Source organism: Ursus americanus, chromosome 21 (assembly GCF_024610735.1).
Source record: "Ursus americanus isolate L20-20 chromosome 21, mUrsAme1.1.p, whole genome shotgun sequence".
Classification (NCBI taxonomy): Eukaryota; Metazoa; Chordata; class Mammalia; order Carnivora; family Ursidae; genus Ursus; species Ursus americanus.
In genome coordinates this window covers 11,617,878-11,639,564 of record NC_142147.1, presented here as the reverse complement: position 1 = coordinate 11,639,564, position 21,687 = coordinate 11,617,878, and the positions used below count along the sequence as shown (strand labels likewise).

The 21,687-nt window shown below is 42.3% G+C and overlaps 1 protein-coding gene across 4 annotated transcripts in view; it reads right to left on the bottom strand.

The window, feature by feature from the left end:
• Positions 1-21,687, bottom strand: part of FTO (FTO alpha-ketoglutarate dependent dioxygenase) — a 369,186-nt gene that overhangs the window by 104,944 nt on the left and 242,555 nt on the right. Inside the window, exon 9 of one of the 4 annotated variants that reach the window (XM_087870428.1) lies at positions 1-21,687. This exon is cut by the window's left edge and continues 40,462 nt beyond it. The exons of the other annotated variants lie outside the window; for them this stretch is intronic. Within the exon in view, the coding sequence (XP_087726554.1) occupies positions 21,603-21,687 (85 nt within the window). The 3' untranslated portion in view covers positions 1-21,602. 4 annotated transcript variants of the gene reach the window in all.

Below are 21,687 nucleotides of genomic sequence, written 5' to 3'. Positions count from 1 at the left end.
CCAAATAGGTTTTTCTGAACCGGAAAAACAGAAGGCAGAGAGGAAGAATATCTTAAGATTCACTCCAGGTCACAGACGCTTGATTCAGACGATACAAACAATAAAAACAAACACATAACAACAGCAACGAGAAAAACCCTGGTATTACGTGAGGGATAAGGAAGCACCGCGGATTAAAAAACCTAGGCATGGGTGCCAGACTGCCAAGGTTAAAATCCTCCTGCTACCGCATACTAACTACATAACCTTGGGCAAGATTCTTAACTTCTCAGGACTCCACTTTCTTTCCTTCAAAAATGAGGAATAACAGCACTACCTGCACCCCATGAGTTTGCTGTAAAGGATTAAATAATGCACGGAGCATTTAGAATAGCACTTGGCACATAGTAAGTGTTCAATAAATGGTAGCTAGAACACTACATGGAGAGAATATTTCCTCTCCTTGCCATCTAAAACACTAACCTCTTAAAACCGGTACAAAAGAGAAGCATTATAGTCCGCGCGCTCTCTTTCAGAATCGGAGATGAAAAAACTCTAAGAAGTTGGACGTTGCAAACTCTGCTAGACTTTTCTTTCCTTCATAGCTCAGCTTCAGGCCCCAACATAAAAGAGCAATGCCGTAAACCTGGCTCCTCCTGGCTTCTTATCGTCTTGGCACTGAACAATCAATTTGAAAGTACATTAAGTTATTTAACAGGTCACCAAGTAGCAGAAAGCTAAAAGTTTAACCATATTTACAAGGAAGAATTATATGAAAATATTTTTATTGATACTATAAAAACCACCATTAAAAATGACTGCATTGAAATGCTGAACGTGTATGAAACAAATGGGCAACTCTTAAAATATTACCTGGTTCCAGACAGTCCAAATTTTGTGTCTCGTTAGCAAATAAGATAAGTGACTTTGTCTGAAATGATGTTTTATAAATCCTATTAACGGGCTATAAGGGAGGCAGCGGTTCCCAAAACAGGAGAATTAATTTCTCAGCTCAATCCCCATTTTACACACAAAAATGTGGGGGGAACAGAGGGGAGGGGCTGCTTTCAGACAAACAGACTACTAAGGGTCTGTAACAATTCCATTTTATACTTTTCAAAATACCTATACACGCATATCTTCTCTGCTCCTCACGACAAGCCTGAGAGGCAGGCTGGGCAAATACCAACACTCCTGGGGTTTTTAACAATAACGAGAAACGTAAAGTGGCTTCGTCGGAGTCCGTTTAAGGCAGAGCTAAGTTAGGCTCCTGGCGGCTCCGTGGCCCTTTCCACAGTGCGTGGTGTGGTAAGAGCCAGTGCATGGCTTAGAGACGGGTGCAGCCCTCTCTGCGCAAACCCACAGGATACTGTCCTGCCAAACTCTGTATCCAGATAAATTATAAGGCACTTGGTTTGTGCTTCTACTTTTTGAAAAATAGAAGTGATATACTCTCATCACCACATAAATAATAGCACCGTGCTTTGTATACACTACTTTTTTTTTTTTTTTTAAAGAGCAGGACGTCCTCCAATGATTGGTGCAATTTTGTTTTTGCCTTTTCCTGCCAAAAAGAAAATATGGCTTTAATAGAAGTTTACATCTGCGTGGCATTACATGCATGTAAAACAGATGTAACCTAATTACATTTTCATTTAAATTGCTAAATAGCTACCTAAGTAAAAAGCTAAAATAACATACAAACAACAGTTACTATAATAACAAGTGTACTTAGAATTGAATGAAAAGGATCAAAGCTGCAGCATATAGAATTTGAGTTGGTCTTTCAAAAAGAGGGCGACGTCACAACGCCGCCTCCATGTACCTCAAGTCATTCAGAAGTCCCTCCCGCTCGGCCTGAAGATGCAGCTCGGCTCAGCCTAGACACACGGAAGGAAATCCGAAGCGTTTATATAAAGACTCTGGGTTTCATGAAGATTAGACACACTCTACTAGAGATTATGTAGCAAAACCCTAAACTGGAAATTAGAATTCCAGGGCAATACAATCAGCTTGATTATAGTTTTAAGCAGACCTGTCTGGGCTAAAATCAGGAATCAGCTCCCAACCCTGAGATCAGAGCACCCTTTTCTGGATTTGTCGCAGAAGACGTTACATGTCAGTCATTGCATATTCACGACCGGTCCCTTCCTGAATGCCACAGGAAGGCTCCTCAGAAGGATCCAGAGCATTTGGGATGATGTCGAGCTTTGCAGAAGGGCACGCATGGTTGGTCTTCACAGGAGCAGAGGCAACACCACGCTGCCCTGTGAGACGGCTGAAATCCTCGTGGTGTACTCTGGGAACGTGCAAACCGGCCTGACCTAGCTTTGCTGAGTAAGGTCCACTGCCAGCTTTTCCTTTTTGATTTCAATCACATTTTTCACTAAAGTGAATTTCAGGCGGTGGGTGACAGTGTCTGTTATTTTAAGTAGACTGAGAATAAAACTAGACGTGTAGCGTGTTCGAGCAGTATAAAATTATTTCAGAATTAGAACAGTCCACTGCTAAAAGCCAAGGATCTAGCGCTGGAATGCCTGCTGAGGACACTCTCCCATTCACTTTCTTCTCTAAACTAGACCAGCCAGTTTTTCTGAATTTTGCAAAGGAGTGCAGAAAAATAAAACACTTGAATCCAGCCAGCCCTGTCTGATCACAGGTCTGAAATGTTTTGGAGGAATTAAAAAACAACAACAACAACAACAAAGAAATGGAACATCTCTCCTAAAACGAAGGGTTTCAAGCCGAGAACGTCCTTATCAGAGACATGGACAAACTCTAAAAATTAGCTTTAAATTATACCCCAATACACCTACCCTGAGAGTTAGCTTCAGGCTCCCTTTTTCGTTTGATTGAGCAAACATCCTCTCTCTAGAGATGTGAAAGAATGGAAAGACAAAGGATTGGAGGTGAGGCACGGAAAGATGTGAAAACAGAAGAATCACCCAGGGGCCAGCAGCTGGTGTCAAGGTTGGCTCTTCCTCAATGCTGCCTCAACACGGTATTTTAATGGGCGAGCAAAGGGCTGCCAACATGCGCACTGCCTCTCACTACCCCGCAAACATCAAAGCCCAAAAAGGGCTCCCACGCACTGGGTGGGAAAGATTTTCTTTTTCATATCTAGACCATCCTACACCAAAACCATGATGATTCCCTGCCCGGATCTGGTAACCAGGAGGTTGGGGAAGAGAACGGGGAACCTGACTCTGAGAATCTTCTCGTCCACAGCCGTTCCCCAAGCTGAGCGCTTTGGCTTCTTCTCTTCAGACTGGCTGCTGTCTGCTTTCTGTAAAGGGTGTTCGTAAAGTTTCACAATGTGTTGAGAACACATTTGCGAAAGACAAGTGAAGGCTTGTCGTGATTTTGTAACCAATTATTTCATTTGTGTTTTATAAATCGGTCATAAATGTCATTGACTAATTGCTGCCCTCCCCCCTCCCCCACACACCCACTGGAGCAAATAGGCAACCCTGCACCACTCTTGCCAGGGGCCAAGAACTAATGGCAGGTTTTACACTAAACTTCACCTATTTGGAAGGACATCAATGGCAGCTGAGGACACACTGTGATTTCTCTACTCACCACCACACCTCTCTGCCCTGAAAAACAAACAGATTTCCATCATTCCACTCACTCCAATGCCAGGAGAAAAGAGAACAGATGGCCCAAAAGAAACAATAATAAAATAATCATATGACAGTATCACTGACTTAGTCAAGGTCTTGTCTTATCCATCTGATCATTACTAAACCGGTAGTTACTCAAAAACACACATTAAGTGATGATTTATCTGTTCGACTGTTGTACAAACATTGTCTTCTATTGATGCTTAGTAGCTCTGGGAAAGGAAATGTGAATAATGTCCTGCCTCAGAACGAACTTTAAAGAATAACCACATTCCAAAGGCTGATGCCAGAGGCAGGGGAGGAGGAGAGAAGTAATTACTTAGAGATGGGTTAAAAGTCAGCAAGAAAGGAAAGAGAAGGGCGGCTCTGTCCTATAAACTTTTCTGGAACTCTACTCCCTTAAGTCAGTCTTGACAAAGGATCTATGTCACTTTAAAAAAAAGAGAGAGAGAGAGAGACATAAATGGGACAAGCTGTCCTCTTCACAATGGTGTTTGACACCGCAAAACAGGACCTGTTCAGAAACACACCAAGCCGTACACACCGCCCCCTGCAGGATGAGAAGATGCTGCCACCAACACCCGGCTCCTCTTCTTAATTTGTGGAAGATAAGTCACAAACGTGGCTTGTAGGCCAAACCCAGCCCTCACTATATTTTCCAACTTTAAGAAAATTAGTTGTCCAAGTTTTTATATAAGTATGTTTCATGTTAAAAAAATATATCTTGATTTCTGGCTTCTGGGAAAAAAGAAATCTGGCAAGTCCAGCACAATGGGCCCGCATGGCCTTGTGGCAACCACCACCTGGAGCAGAGGACTGGCTGTCTTCTTTCGGCTGAAGGTGTGCTTTCTGGTTCTACGTTGTCCCCTCAAGTCCCCATCACGTCGTACCTAGCCGGCGTCACTCACTGACATTACCCAAGGGCCCCTGTACGGATTGGAGCTGATCATTTCTGCTGTTTGGTGTAACCACTAATTAACTGCCCAGCAAACAATTCTTTTCCCTACTTGAAGGCAGAGAAAAAAAGATTTCAGAAGCCCTGAGTCCTATCGAACAATTCCAACTGTGACCAAAATTCTGCCACACTGAGTGAGTCAGTGTTTGAATTTCAGAACAAAGTGCGCCACACATCCTTGGGCTTGCCTGAAGACATCCTGGCCCCGGACAACGCAGACTGGCTGACCACCAGGTCAGCCTCTCCTCCAGGTACACGATTCCCTAGGGGTCAGTCGCATGTTCTGTGGGCAAACTAGGAAAATGAACCATACCATTCTCTAATGGAAAAAATACATTCTATTTTTATTTACTCTTATTTATTACTCCCAAATTAAGTCTGTTCAAAGTTGACCTATCAGACATGCATTTTCAGCCTGACTTTTTTACAGTTACGATAGAGAAAAACCATCATTCTTCATGATATGTTTTTTATAATGAGGACCACACAAAAAAAAATGCAGAGAGAAATCTCAGGATCTTTGGAAATAGAAATGAATGTACATATTTTGCGCTAGCTAGCAGTAATTACTTTACCATGTGAGGCTCAGGGTAGGTAGTAATGTGCAATACCTTTAAACTTGGAGCCATCCCAAAAAACAAACAGCAAAAAACCTGACCTCTGACCCTGTTTTGAAGCATCACCACCCGCTTGGGTAGTGTTTGCATGTTAAAATATTTATTTCCTTCATAAAAAAATCTATCTGAATATCCAATCTCTCAGCAGAAGGGAGTCTTATTTCCATGTTAGCAGAAGCCCTTAAGTAATTTGGGGCTATGATCTGAACACTACAAGCTTTACCCACTTAAAACTTTGCCAGCTTCAAGCTGCATATTTTTCTCACCAGCTCCTCATTTGCAAAACATATTAGAGATTCAGGTGAAAGGTGACGAAGTTTCCACAGCTGGAAAGCCCAGTTAGAAAACTGTATGTTTCTTGGGCACAGTTTCCAACAGAGCTGTATTTCTGGGCATTCTGTCACTTGAAGACAGGGTTGGTACCAGTGGGGAGGAACAAGTTCTCACAAGCCAGTACTGTAATGGTAACTTCTGGATGCGGTGTGGGAGAGACTGAAGCCTCTCGGGCAAGCTCTTTCACCGAAACACCTCTGACTGTGGCCTTAGAGCACAGGGACATCATCCCGCGAAGTTTTTCTTCATCTGTTCACTGCTTATGGTATTTGAGTAAAAGGCCTACTAAAAGTCACTTAGACTTTAATCTCTGCCATGAAAAGGAGACTCGAAATCTCACATAAGGTGCTTGACTGAATCACATTTGCAAGGTTGGGCAGACGAGAGAGGAACGAGGTGCAGTTGAGGTGTTTGCGCCCCTTCACCCAGGCACAACCCTCAACCTTCACCAACAGTGAGGCTGAGAGGAACCCTAGCTCCTCCTCCATGATGCTTTCTAGTAAGACAGTGTGGTAGGGTGAGCCTTTGCTGAATTCTTCTCTGAGGCCCAGGATCAAGATACTAAAATTAAGCTCAGAACGGCTCTTAAAAGCAGAAGGGCTTTAGATTTTCCTTCATGTCCCCCAACGTTACTTAGTGGGGAAATGGCTGTGCTTCTCTGGTGCAATGATTTGGGGAACACAAAGGAATAAGGCCCTTTACTTCCAGATATCAGTAGAACTCTACCTGCAATTTAAAAAAAAATTTTTTTTTGAAGTAGAGCTGACACAACTTTACCTCCAAATTTAAAAACAGCTCGTTAGGCCTGAAATACTGTGCAGAACCCATATTATCTCTCTGTGAGGAAAACTGGCCACGCTCTTTAGACTTGTGTCTAGCATAAATCTGCGGGAATTTAGAATTCTGTAATTCTGGCGTGTATCAGAAAGTGGTTTTTGCATCTCATCCTGTACCAGTTACGCTTCCTTTAGGGGGAAAAACCCAACTATGTTGCAACAAGAAAGAAAACGTTGTACACTGAGCTATTTAACTACAACCATTTCTCCACTTAAGAACTTTCCATTTAGACTTACGATAAGAACAAACCGAAGTACAAGAGCAAAAGTGTGTCCCCCAACAGACTATACCTCCAGGAGCTGCTCGATGCTACTCTGGATTTACAAACGAAAGGGTTGACAGACGGCTTTGCGGATCCTAACCTGCTTGGAAGGAGAAGCACTTGGTAAGTCATACAAACTGCTGATCAAGGCGGCAAGTCCTTCCAGCACCTTTGGGCAAATGAGATAAAGGTGCCCACTGAGGGCAAGCAGTCTCCCAGTTTGGCGAGGGCAGTGTGCACTGGGCCTCGGGCCCTCTTCCTTCATGCCAGCCCCCTCAGCTGGGAGCCCGGATGGAGCGTGTGACCCGTGTGACAAGTATGGAACATGACAAACGCATAAGCGGGCCTCTCTGTTCAGCCCCTCTGGTTTCCAGGTAGCAAAAGTCTCGTTAAGTAGCCTCGCCAGCACACAGAGATCGGGGACTAATTTCACAATTGTTTGATGAAACAACCTCGATAGCATCAAGTTAGAAGGAGGAGGAATAAATCGAGGGATGCTCGCCAGAAATAATTAGGAGTCACAACAGAAAAGAGCAAAGTCGTGTGGTTTCGCTTCATGATTAACCAGTTCTTCTAGACTTAAGGGTGGGACTGGTTCGATCGTCTTCACAGCCTGACTCGAGAAGGGCACGCACAGAGCGGAGACCAGCAGATCCCTGGCCTGAAGAGCCATGAGCGGCCTTCTGCTGGTGAGCGTCGGAAGCCAGGAAGCCAGGTTTTCAAGTCCAGAGAGGAGACGCGCTGAGCCAGCATGCTCTGGCTTCGGACTCCCTGTGGAAGCAAATGGCTCCAAGGAGAGGGCAGACTGAAGGTCAGTGGGAAAGGGGCAAAGCATCCAAAAAGCTTCAGAAATTACCAAAAGCGTTAGCTAGGAGGTCAGCACTTCTTAATTTTAGGATGGAACCTAGGAAAGCAGTTAGTGACGGCAAAGTCATGGTAGATGCAAACACTTCTTAGTTCTCTTCTTACCTCCATGTTGGGATCGTGTCCCTAACATTAGTTATAATTGTAAATGAGGTTGCAACACCTTGAGGATGAGTTGGCAGCTTTGTAGCTATTAACAACAACTATGCCTCAAAAGAAGGGAGGGAAATGGCAGAAGACACAAGAAATTCACACATCCACGCACAGCCAGGAAACAAGAAAAGCATGGAAACATGAAAAATGTCCAACCACAGTAGTGACAAAGAAATGAAATGAGATGTAACTTGTCGCCCATAAATTTGGCAGATTTATTTTTATTTTTTAAAGATTTTATTTCTTTATTTGAGAGAGAGGCGAGGGGGAGAGAGAGAGAGCACAGAGACAGACAGCAAGCACAAGTCAGGGGCAGAGGGAAAGGGAGCCCAATGTGGGGCTCGATCCCAGGACCCCGGGATCACAACCTGAGCCAAAGGCAGCTGCTTAATGGATTGAGCAACCCAGGTGCCTCAAGATTTTTTTTTTTAAATGGTAATATTCCATGTTCCCAGACACGAAAAGGGAGAGGCATTCTCAAAACCTGTTGGTGAAAATGTAAACTGGGACCAATCTTTCTGAATATTAGATTGGTAATGTTTTACACAAACACTCATTGCACACACATTTATCAAGTACTATGATTTGTTACGAATTTAAAATGTACACTTTGCTTCACCTTGTAATTCCATATCTAGAAATGTATTCAATAAGGGCTCAAAGATTAGACATCTATTATGATATTTAAAAGTGAAAAAAGAGGGGCGCTTGGGTGGCTCAGTCACTTAAGCATCCGATTCTTGATTTTGGCTCAGGTCATGATCTCAGGGTCGTGAGATCAAGTCCCAAGTGGGGTTTGATGCCAGGGCCTGGAGCCTGCTTACGATTCTCCCTCTCCTGCTGCCCCTCCCCCCACTCTAAAAAAAAAAGTGAAAAAAGAGATATGGTTAAACACATTATTGTATATTTTGAGGTAAATTATTCTTGAATGAAATGTAATTAATGAGAAAATGATCAAAAAATAATATTCTGTGAAAAAGAGTACAAAAACTTTTAAAACGGAAATCTTCCTAATCATACACCAGATGTTAACAATTCAGGGTGGTAGAATTACAGGTAATCTTCATCTTTTTCTTATACTGTTATATAGTTTTCAAATTTTCTACCATGAGCATTCATTAATTTTAAAAGCAGGAGAAAGTGTTGAGCAACAAAAATAGAATTAGCTGAAGAGCAGAGGTATTTAGAATTTCAAAAGCATATAACTGAACAAGAAAACAGCAAACTGGTGGCATCGCAATTCCAAATGTGCCCTTAAGCAGAGATTTACAAATCCTGAAAATATATAAATTTGGGGTCCTGCAACAGTGTTGAAGGAGCATCTGTAAACTGAGTCAGAAAAGGTTCAAAACAGAAGATCCACAGAGATCACCCAGCTTAATCTCTTCACTGGACTGTGGTGGAAACGAGGACTAGGCATTGCAGTGACCCAGGACTCCTGGCTTTGGCGCTATGCCCTTCCCACGACACTAGGGACAGCAAGAGGTTTCATCTACATTCCAAGTGTCAATCGACTGGTGGTAGCTGTTCAGTGCACTGTGCTGAAAAGACACCATAGGAGTTGAGGAGGGAAAAATGCAGTAAGATTAGCGACATCTGCCATGGGCAGGAGAAGGGGGAGTGCTGGTGGGCATGCCACATACTTGACATTCTTGCAAAAATGACATAATATTGTCTTCTCCAGACCAGGTGTTTGTCACTGTAATACAGTGAGTGCCTATTTCTAGGGGAACATTTGGTATAAATTAGGACTAAAGAAACCTACAGCTTCAATGGGCAAAGAATGAAGAGGAAAATTTATACTTGCCAAATGAAAAGGGGGCAATTACAGGTTTCATAAAGGTGCAGCATTATACTTCACTGAAATATTCATACTCTCTCCCCAAAAAGAAGCTTGCGAGGCATGAGCACAAAAGTTGAAAGAGCAAACTCATGCTTTTTCTCTGGAAAGATTTAAATAGAAATAAAGTTCAAAAATGTGAGGGACATGGCACGCAAGTCTCAATGCTAAAATAGCCAAAAGCCAATCAAGCCTTGGAGAAACTTCAAAAGGGTCAACTTCACAGAAAAGGTAAGGATGGATGAAGTCTACTAAGACCTGTTAATTGTGGTCTCTACAGGGAAAAGACCTCTGTAGGGAATTCTCACCTATGAAAGTGGATATGAAAGCAGTAAATAAAATACCAGCAGATCAAGTCCATCTGTGTATGACATCACGATCAAGTTTCCAGGACTGCAAGGATGGTTCAACAGTATAAAATCTAATCATGTAATATATCACATTTACAAATTAGAGGGAAAAAAACCACATGGTCATCTCAGTAGACAACCTCCCCCCTAAAAAATCAGGATCTGATTGAGTGCAATATGCATTAATGAGAATAAAAATTCCTTCACTTGATAAAAAGTATTTACCAGAAATCTCAGCAAATCTCAAACTGACTTGTGAAATATCAGAACTGTCCTCAGTAACAACTGAAAAAATGTAAAGATGCCTACTAACCCTATTATTATACAACACTGTGCTGAAAATCTCAGCTAAGACAGGAAGGAAGATAAAAATAAAAAAGTATCTGTGTTGGAATGAAAAGGGCAACATCATCATTACCTTATGTTCTATCATTCCTTACCCAGAAATTCCAAGGAAATCAACTGAAAAAAACTACTAGAACTATGAAAAGAGTTTAATAAGGTAATGAAACAAATATAAAAACTCAGCAGCTGCCTACAAATTGTTTTAATTCCATTACAATCACAACAAACCCTCTAAAATACCTAGAAATACATGTAAAAGGATGTGAAGAACAATTTTAAAAACTCTACCTAAAGATGCAAAAGAGGACATAAGCAAATGAAGAGACACATCACTTCAACGCATGAGGAAACAGGTTTCTTAAAGTTCTCTAACATAGAAATCTATGAATTCAATGCACTTCTAATAAAAATGCCAACAGGATTTCTTAAATGGAATCTGACCACCTGATTCTAAAGTTCATTTGGAAGAAACAGGCGTGAGAAGAGCAACAAAATTACTTAAAAAGGACAACGGGAGGGGAGCAAGCCCTATATTTCAAAATATTTAATTTTGCTAATTAGGCAAAAATATAAATCAAAGAACAGAATTAATATACAGAACATATAAAAACTGCAAATCAAAAAGAGAAAGATAAATAACTTAATAGAAAATGTGTAAAGGATATGAACAGACGATATGAGAAGAAAAAGTAAAATGTTCAATAATAATGTGAAAAGATGCTCACCAGTAATCAGTAAAATGCAAATCAGAACCACGAGACAAAGTTTTTCACCTATCATAGTGGCAAAAATAAAATAATCAGAGTGATAAATTGATACCAATTCTTCATACACAGTTGATGGGAATGTAAACTGGTGCAGTTCTAAAGGAGAGCTATTTAACAGTTATTAAAATCCTAAATGTGCATACATTTAATCTACTCGTACCATTTCTTGGGATCTAGGCTACAGAAATAGTCTGATAAACACCAAGACGCATGAAAAAGTACATTCACTACAATATGGTTTGTGATAGGGAAAAAAAAAAACAACACAGTCCTCAAGACCAAGGTAGTTAAATGAAGTGGGATGATATGCCATCCACATTATGAAATATCGTGGGACAGTCAAAAGGAGCTAATTAGATTTCGACATACAAACATGAGTAGCTTTCTAGGTCAGTTTATAGTAAATAAACACAAGTTGAACTGTAGGGATTATACCATTTTACAAAAAAGAAAAAGAGGGAAAGAAGGAATGGATGAGAAAGGGATGAAAGGAGGATAAGACACTGCATAGGAAAGAAAAAAAGAAAGAAAAGAGCAAAATAATACCATATATTTTTATGGGTAATATATACATGCGTGCAAGTACGTAAGAGGCCGATCCAACAGGATACACGCCAAGCTGATTACATTACTTTTCACAGGGCAGAGCCACACGTTTGCTGGGGCAGTCAAAGGAGGTCTGCTTTTCTGGAGAGGCAATACAGAGTAATGGTTGTGTGCAGATGCTGGACGTAGGCTGCTGGTTCTAACCATTATTTAAATCAACCTGCACCTCAGCTTTTTCATCTGTAAGTTGGGGTAATAATAGTACCTACTCATAGGGTTACTATTATCAATGAATAAATTAATATCCATCCAGCACGTGTCTGGCATACAGTAAACTATCAGCGTGATAGAAGTATTAGCTGTTAGGAAGAGCCGTACAAAATTGCTGATATGTGACTATTCTGATCAACAAAAATAGTAATTTTATATGATTTAACTTAATGTTATGTATACTGTTTTGATTTTTTTAAATACACATCACATGCCTTTTTTTTTTTTTAAAGGGCTGTGGAGAAGAAACGATGGGGGTAAGATTAGTAGAGAGGGTCTGAAGGGAGTCACTGTGTACAGAAAAATTAAATAATCTCAATATCTGTGTCTAGAAAGAGATTGTCTTTCGCAAGGAAAGCCAGTATTTAGAATAACTTTGCCAAGTAAAATTTGAGACATGCTTTCAAAATCTATTTTGTGCATATTTCCATATGAACCCACTGGACCAAATCTTTATACAAATGACTATATTCTGTGTAACACTAATAATGTTATTAAACCCGGAATTTAAAAGAAATACTAAAGATGTAATAACGTATCACCTTAGCATGAAATAATAAAACTTCTTTTGCCAAAGTATTAGATACTGCTTTACCCTAAATAAACAGCAGTTTTAAAATGTGTTATGATTACAACACCCATATAATGTTTAGGACACAGCTGTAACACAAACACACACACACACGCACAATTAGAATATTTAAAACCAAATGAAGTGAATCTCTGTATTTAAAAAGGGTTAGACTGGCCTTCGTTTCAGTTTCTGACTGTTAACTGTCAATCTTTAAATGTACTTCCTAGAAAAAAAACTAGTAAAGCATCCTCAGCTGAAGTCAATTTAGAAACAGAAAAATCTGTATAAATATAAAAACAAATCTCTAGTATTAAAGACACAAACAACTCCAGGAGAGTCGCGATTCCTAGGAAACGGCGCTATAAATAGTTTGACATTATTACACAATCTTCTCTGCATATCTCGTAATAGAAACTGCTACGGGTGATTGAAGAAATAAGCAACTTTGACATTTCTGGATGTAACTTGAAGAGATTATTTCATCATAAAGGATTGGTGCAGAATATACTAACCAACAACTCAATATCAAAACTCTCCTTGCAACTCTAAAACAGTGCAGAATGACATTTAAGATAATCCATTTATCACCATCCAATACAGGCTGCTTGTTCACAAAATGTCAGCGACGAGGCTGGAACATTCCCATCCCCAGGGAGCGAGTGCGTGTGACAAGCGTCAGCTTCATTTCCTTATATGCTACTGCCATACCTTGGACTTCGGCTCCCAGAGTGTTTGCAATCTATATGAGCAGCTGTACAAATGAACCGCCTCTTCTTTTTGTCACACACCACAGAGAGACAGTCCCCTCCAAGGATAATGAAAAGTCTGCATGTTCATTTGCAGGCACGCAATTTACTCCTGGTGAATTGTTGATGTTTTTATCAGCCATCCTTGAAAAGCTCAGTGCTTCAATGCTCAACGGTGGTAATTCTAAAAATGTAAGCAGTTCTTTAAAATAATAATAATGAAGGTCATAGGGACTTGTGTTTACATGCCATTTATTTATATTTCAAAGCGGTTTTGTACGGGGTACCTCGTGCTCCTCACCAAATCCCGGTAAAGATTAGTTATGAATGATCAACATTTTACAGGGGAACAAAATGGAGAGGTAAGCAAGTTTTTGTTGCTGTTGTTCAAGGCCTCACTGCAAGCCGGAATCGTTCAATGCTGGAGCTGAAATGATCCTCAGGGGAGGTTTAAGAAGGCCCCAGTTTGGGGATCACAAACCGGTGCTCTGTTCGACCAAAGAGGGGTCACAAATCTACATATCTTGAGATTTTATAAAAACATCCAAATTTCTGGTTTTTCTTGAAACTGTAACCACATTGGGTCCACATTCTGCAGAGAAGTAATTGGCTAGACTCATCAATTAAAATCTCCACCGCCATCCTCAAAGTTCTCTTATGCTCCTTTCCGATTACTACCCCTCTCCCTTCTCTTTCCTTCTTATTCATCTTTGTTGCCTGCATTTAAATTTGAAATTCCTCTTCAGGTTATAAACAGGGAAGCTGAACCCTAGGGAGAGACAGAGCCGGAAGCACAAGCAAGGGTTCCAAACTTCTAGTCTATAACACCATCCTTAAAACTACGTCTTTTCGACCTGTTGCCCAAGGGCTGACCTAAAAGAAAATGCCAGGATAGCATCATCCTCATCATCACAGGCGTGAAAGAGACACCAGGATAGGTGAACAATTAAGGCCGTTCCTTCACTCTCAGTGAATCAGATTTGGAAGTAGTCATTAAGTAGCAAACGGGAAGAAGTTTAGACAGAGACTTTTCTGGGAGTGTAACTGTGACCTAGATTTGATCAAATTTACTCCCCGCAGAGGAGGTGGGACTGCTCCATCCCCACCAAAGGGAGAGCATCTGGGGTCAGTCTCCTGCTGTGCCGCCTTGCCACTATTAAACTCTGAAATGGCAGGAGCCCAGCGGCAAAAATAACCTCTGCTCTCTGTGCCAGGCCACCTGCTTCTCGTCTAGGGCTGATGATCTTTGTTTAGGAGGCTAAGTGCCATATGGGATCCTGGATCCTTATTTGAAAAAAAAAAAAAAAAAGATATGTATGAAATTAAGCCTGAATGCATTTCTGTGTGGAGCTGACTCCATGCCTCTCTTTCTCTATTAACCACCTTGGCTAATTAAGTTCCCACCTGAGGGTAAGGTAGGAGGAGAAAGTGAAATAAGGTCTACCCCCACATTTATATTTAAGAGGACACAATATCCTCGAAGCCAAACCAAGCAGTTCCATATGGCCTGAAAGTGGCCGGTGCATCTGGGTATCTCCACTCCCCCATGACGAGAATCTCCTTGCACTTTCTGTACATACCAAAGAGTAAAACTCCTACTTTTTAAGAGTTCGCACCTCCATCCCAGGAGAAAAAAAAGAAAAGGCTCATAGAGGCAGATGCCCTGGAAGGCAGAGCTGACTCCCTATGCAGGATGCACACCCGCCCTGGGGATCGCGGGCTTTTTTTCCACCAAGAGCGGAGTCTGTAGCCAATGAAGAAATGGGATCGCTGGAAGTAACCTGTGAAAAGAATCTGGTGCAGCACCTACATTTTATGAGCGAAGAAGCAGAGGTCCAGAGAGGCATGCACTAGATAATATCTACAATTTATGACATGTCCTGGATTTCCATACTCAGTGCAACTTAAGGTGCACATGACATCGTTTTAGTCCCAGGCCATCCCTGGGAGGTAAAGCAAAGTGGTTCTATTTTGCCGCGGGGGAGACTTAAAGGTTGAGGAACAAAAAACTGACTTTAGTTCAGAAGAATGAAGCATGCTGCATCTCGCTGAGCTGCGGTCTCCTCCCCTCTATGGGTGTAATAACACTTCCTATCTGAGAGGGGCGTGACGGAGATTCAATAATATATCTAGAATGCTAAGAAGTATTTCAGCACTCGTTAAGTTCTCGTTGCGCTATCGTTAAACGAAGGGCAGAGCCAATTACAGAACCCCTGTGTCCGTATTACTGACTCGTGCCCTTTCTGTTAGACCATGCTGCAAGAAACTCAGATTATAGATCATCTACACTGCAATGAGAACATGCACCAGGCAGAGTGCGGAAGGAGGGACGGGGCGGGGGAGGGGGGTTGGAGACAGTGGACAAAAACCACCTAAGACCTGGAGATTAGCTGTTATAAAGAAATGGCATCAGGTAATCATCCTCCAAATTTGTGACTGCATTTCACAGAACGGTGCGGATGGGATTTTATTAGATGGCTCTGCCAAAAACATATTGGCAGATACAGCCCTGAGCTTGTGGTTCACCAGACACACAAGAGCCCCTCTTCAGGAAGGGGATCCTGCTTGGGCCCTGGCCCGACTCCAAGTTAATGCACAGTTAAAAGTAGCAGCTGCAGCAGTGCGGAGATAGGGGGTCCCCTGGAGGAGGGCCTTGCCAAGGAGGCTCTTCCCGGATTACTTATCAATTGTTAACAGAGGGAACTTGGGAAAAAAAATACACACGTAAAAAGCAAACAAAACCTCGACAAAATTTGGCCTCAGTGAATACAGATGTTCTATGAATACATACAATTAGTCAACAGATTTATGGGAAAATCTCAAATACATGTAAATTCAAAAAAAGTGGAAGTCCCGTTTTCACCTACCAATTGGGGAGGGGGGTCTGTATTAAGATGATAATGCTGGCAAGGTTATGTTGAAAGCCTGTTTACTCCTATTTTGCCGATTGTAGCGTAAACTGGTACAACACTCCTGGAAAGCTCTCTGGCAATATATATGAAAGCCATAAAAACATGCTTATCTTTTGACTTAGCCGTCCTTCGGATTCCGAGGAAATAATCCAAAATAAGGAAAAAGTGGCACAAGCAAATAGGTGATTGCAACACTACTTACCCTGCTGTCAAGTCAAGAGCAACTTAAATGCCCAACAACAGGGGAATGATTCTGCATATGGGGATACACTTCCTTGGTGGACTGTTGCTGTGGCCATTATAAATTCTATAAGGAAACTGCCTATAACGGGAAGTGAAAAACGCAGGCTCCTAGAGTTGTAATTACTTTAAAAAACATGCATATAAAAGGCATATGCAGTAGACAAAGACTCAAAGGCAAATACCCCAAAATATTAATCGTTGTTTGAAGATGTTTCCTTCTATTTTTAAAAAAGGTTTCCACATCGTCTGCTTATTATTTGGAATATCCCCCACTTTGATGCTGTCCCTCTACTGGGTGTACCAGTGTGTGCACACGAGCCGCCCACAAAGCACATCTTTACTACAGATGAGCTTTCTCTGGCCTGTACTGCCTGAAAACAGCGAAGTACCTGCCGGCATTGAAAACGCCGAAAGTTTCACACCCACAGCTTCTACTGAAGAATCCCGGAATTTCTCCCATCCCCACAAAGCAGCGACTGGCTGTGGGCGAGAAGCGGCCGTCCTTGCAGACAGTGTAGGCGCTGGCCTGTGTGTCACGGCTGCTGCCACGCCCGCCGGCTTTCCATCTGAGCCCGCCTCACTCTCTCCTGCCACCTGCTCAGTTCCTCGTCTGTATGATTACCAGGGGGAAAAAAAATGGATGATGGAGAATTATATCTAATGTGATTCCTCTTTGGAAGGTGAAACACCGTATGTTAAACTTGACCTTCGGTTTGGACTATTCCATCATCAGAATATCATGGGCCAGTCCACTACTCTCCTCACTCCGGCACAGCCAATTCCAGGCCTTTCCCACTGAGAAAAAGGACAGTGGGTCCCTCTCGCCTCCTCTGCCCCAGAAGTGGCCCTCAGTCAACAGTCTCTGCTGGTGTGATCTTTCCTCGGAGCGAGGCCCTGACAAGGCCCTGGCCGCCCTCCTTCTCCATGCCTGACAGGACCAGGCTGTTACACAGTAATTCAGAGCCGCAGTACCCTCACTGCTTTTCCAGATTACAAATCTACACCATTTTCTGGGCTTCTTGAGACAGAGATCCAGGAGGTGAAGGGAGGTGCTTTCTCTCCCCTGTACGTCTTCTATGATCTGACAGAACTCTGGCTCGGTTTGCTGTGGGCAGATGTTTGCATTATTCTTTTCCCTGGGGCCGAGGGTAAAGAAACAGAGACTCTGTAGTAGCAAAGTGAAGAGGTGGCACGGGAGGACAGGAGGGCCGTCATATCTGCCCCAGACAGACGCAGTGGGTGAGACTGGGAACTTGCTATTTGTAACCTCCACAAAAGAGCCACAAGTTACCATTAACTGTACATTACATTCACTCGCATTCACCTCTACAAAAGGCAGCAAGCTCGGTAGATGAAATTAACAAGAAAACAAGCAAAAAACCAAAGTACTTCCCTATTCCACACGTCTGATCTCTAGTGAAGGCTGAATGAATGACGCTGGGCCGTGGACCTTCAGCGAACACCGGAACTCCAGGCAGAGTGTCCTAAAGCTTGCACAACTGTTCTTCAGGCAAGAGAGAAGATTTATTTCACATAAAGGACAAATGCTGTCCTTTAATTAACAACATCTATCTCTGGGACAAGCACATCAGGTATACAATACAGAAGATTCTTTTAATATAAAGGACAGATGGCAACTCCACTCCTGGGACTTTCAAGGCTGCCCCAGAAAAACACACAATTTTAAAAGGCTTTGAGAATCCTCTAAGGAGAGCCAGTCAAGAGACAAGAATGCTTCACTGCCCCATTTACAAAGTAAACCAGAAAGTGTCTCAGAACCATTCAGAAACACTTGAAGAAGAGCTGGGTAAAGCCGAGGGAGGGAAATAATAATGTGTGCCTGGCAGTCAGGTAGCCTCGCCGAAGTTTCCTTTCCTCTCAGCCTGAATGGCACTGGATGAAAAGGAGTTTTAATGTGAAGTCTTGACTAACACATGGGGCTCCTCGATCACATAACAACAGGGCAAAACAGAACTTTCAAACATCCTCTTTATGCTAATACCGGAAAAAAAATGTCCAACCAGGACATTTCCACGCAGCTGGGCACCAGGTTTGTTTGGTAAAGGAAGGATGGGATGAAGTCCCCAGCTTGAGCGGAATGTCTCTCCTTTTATGGTTCTCATTAATCTGACCCAACACACGCGTGTGTTGGTACAAGATTCCTACAGCATGTGTTATACCCGCCTAACTGGGTGCTAACATTATAAACCACACATCAACACTTCTTGCCCGAGTGTTAACGTCTATTAATGTCCTGCTGGGGAAAAGGCTCTTAGAGCCGGCCCAGAGCCACAATTCAAGACTGCCTGCCATAAGTTCTAGTCTCAGAGTGCTGATTTTAGGTGGCCTATTTAATTAAGAGAATTTCTAAAGGCGTGGGGGGAAGGTATCGTGGTGTCATATTTGGCCTCTTGATCTCAAATTGCGGAGGTGATCTTCACACAAGAAGCTCAAATAGCCACAGAAACCTGAAGAAATTTAGGGCTGAGGACTCAGCCATGTGGAATTTGGCTACTGATACCCCAGATACCAAATTAGGTGGCTTCCACTGCTGTGCTGTGATATTTTCTAACACAATGACAGAGGTATGAAAAGGGCTTGCCAGTGTCATAGTGAGTTTGCTTGTCTGCACATTTTCTAGATGGCCTATGAAGTGGGGAACATTTTCCTCCAGCTGTATTTATTTAGTTACCAAGAACACCTATAATGTGCTGGTATACGTGATATACAGGTCACCGACACGGCCAAATAAAGTACACACTGTGGCTTTCTTCTACACAAAACAGGAAGAATGCTTACTGCCATGTGAATGGACACGCATACACACGCATGCATTGGGAAACAAAATAACCAGATGACAATGTTATAAATTTTGTGGAGTTTCCTCCAGCTTTGCTCGGCATCACAGAGAGTGCGTCTCTAAGCCACACAACTCCATCTCCTCAAAGAAAAAAGAAAAAGAAAAAGAAGACGTACACACAAGCACAACCGTCAAAACTGGATTTGCCCTTCTCTAAATTAATCCAATTATTCAAATGTCAGTTATATCTGTCACAGCCTGGCTCCTCGGGCCGAACCAAACTGTTAAAAATTAAAACTGTTTTACTTCGTTTAGTCTTTCTGCCTTTTTAGTGTAAAATCCACAGTCTCGACAAAAAGTTGTGGGATTTGACACCCAACGCAACACAACCCTATTGCTGTCATCCATGCATAATTCACTTTGGAAATATGCACTTGCTTTAAAATATCACTAAAATATACATGTAACATATGCTAATTTCACTGCGTTGGCTTGTGAGCTCTAGCCACTAGGTTATATGTAAACTTCGCCAAGTGCATACACTGTACATAAAGGGATTATAAATGAAAGGAAATATCTCTGTCCCTAGCTCTCTGTCTCCAGCCTTGGCCAAACTGACAGCCCCAAATCCCAGCACCATCTAACATGCCCTTCCCGTGGAGAAGACAGCCTGTTCTCAGAGTCTTAATTACATCCCAGCTGACTGCCCAGCATTGCCAAAATCAGGCAACAAACGCTGGCCCTTCACTCACAATATGGTCTGCTAAACAGACTCCTGGTCACACAGAAAGAAACTTTCACAATGTGGAGAAATAAAGGGACAAGCAGGAGATCAAGGGAGAGCATAAATAGTAACCTAGGGGATGGAAGAGAGAAAAACCCCCCATGCAAGAGAAAAAAAAAGGGGGTGGTGGTGGGGGGAGAAAAACCTCCTCTTCCCAGAATCCTCAGGCACCACTGAGCAGCAGAATTTTAACAAAGCTATCCTGATTACAATGAAATCAAAGTCCTACTCATCCAGCCAAGTACTGCTGCTCCTCAAGATGGACCGCGGATACCAAGATTCAGTAGATTAATGACTGGTAAGCAAGACGCACCCACCCCACACAGATCAGGCCATTATAATTACAGAAGAACAGCGTGCAACATTCTACCATTGCAAATGGTATCATATGTTTTCCTGGCTGGCTTTTTGGGAAGGATTTAGCTCATTTGACATGGGCAGAAGGTACCAGAGCCTTACATTCATACCCACCTGTCCCTCATATCTGCATACATAAAATTAAGTTTCTTTCTGTTCGTGATCACATCACATGTAAATACCAGCAAAGACGGTCACCAAACTGAGAGACTAGTCTTGGCTTGCACCCATTCTAAATACAGGCTAATGACGTATATACATTTACTTTAGGGAGCTTCTGGAAGGCAATTGTTCTCCAGAGCAACAGAAACCAAGATCAACAAAAGATCTTGAAAGAGTGCTAATAGAGAAACATCTGCCTTATGTATGAAAACGTACACCGAGAAAACAAACAGTAGTGTCAAATATGAGCCCCAAATCAGAAGTTTCAAAGGCCAGTGCTGGGAATTTTATGCGTTGATTTCAGTACTGACATTGTGTTTCCAGGGGTAACATTTATTCAACACAATGGGAACAGTGCCCACTGGCATTCTGTCATATAGCAACCCCAGTTGATTTGCAATTAAGCTGCTTCTCACATGGGCAACTCCACGTGTTATGCTCCAAGATGAATAGGGCTATGGATTTGGTTATTTTAATGACGGCAGAGGAGCCTCCTGAACAAGGCCGGGCCAGGGCCAGAGAGCTAGTTAAACAGTAAAAATAACTCAGAAATGATCAGCATAATTTACAAAGCACTTACACATATATCCTCATTAAGTGTTAAAATTACTCTATAATGTAAGGTTGGTATCATTCTGATTTTACACGAGAGGGAACTGAAAGGTCAGAGCAGCTCAGTGGCTCCCTGAAGAGAACAGGGTTTTGGACTGCAAGAGTCCTCCTTTTTCCACTGCCCTATGCTGTTGCTCTAGAAAACACAGAGGTAAGATAGAAGGAAGCTAACTCACTGCGTCACACGGAGAGTGCTGGTTCGGCTAAACAGGCATACCTTACTTTACAGTAAGACGAGGGGTCAGTAGGCACACCTTCGAGAAGGCAGCCACGAAGCTCACATGTTAACAATGCCATTGCTGATGGCACCTCTCCTCCTCTCCAACGTGGCTGCCTGAGGGTGAGGACTGTGAGTCTTCAGGAGAAAAAGCACGGCACGGTTAATACTACTATTGTTTTCACTGGTACCACTACTGATTCCCTCTGTAGGAGAAGCTGAGGCCCTAATCCCAATGATACGGTGGCACATGACGGGATGATTGAGCAAAGGGGGTCATTATACAGAAACGGCATTAACAACAGGGAAACTACTACAGTTGCTGCGATCAATAATTCTGAGACTCATGAACTGTTCTTCGGTTTTTTGTTTGTTTGTAGTTTTAACCTGTTAGAAAATGCTTAGTGAAAAAAAGAAGTTTCATTATAATATAATCTGAGTTCGGCATGACTTAGCTAGAAATCATAATCGAATACCTCGTATGCAGCCCTACAATGAGATCTTCACTCTCCTTCACTCCTTGAACTGACACGGAG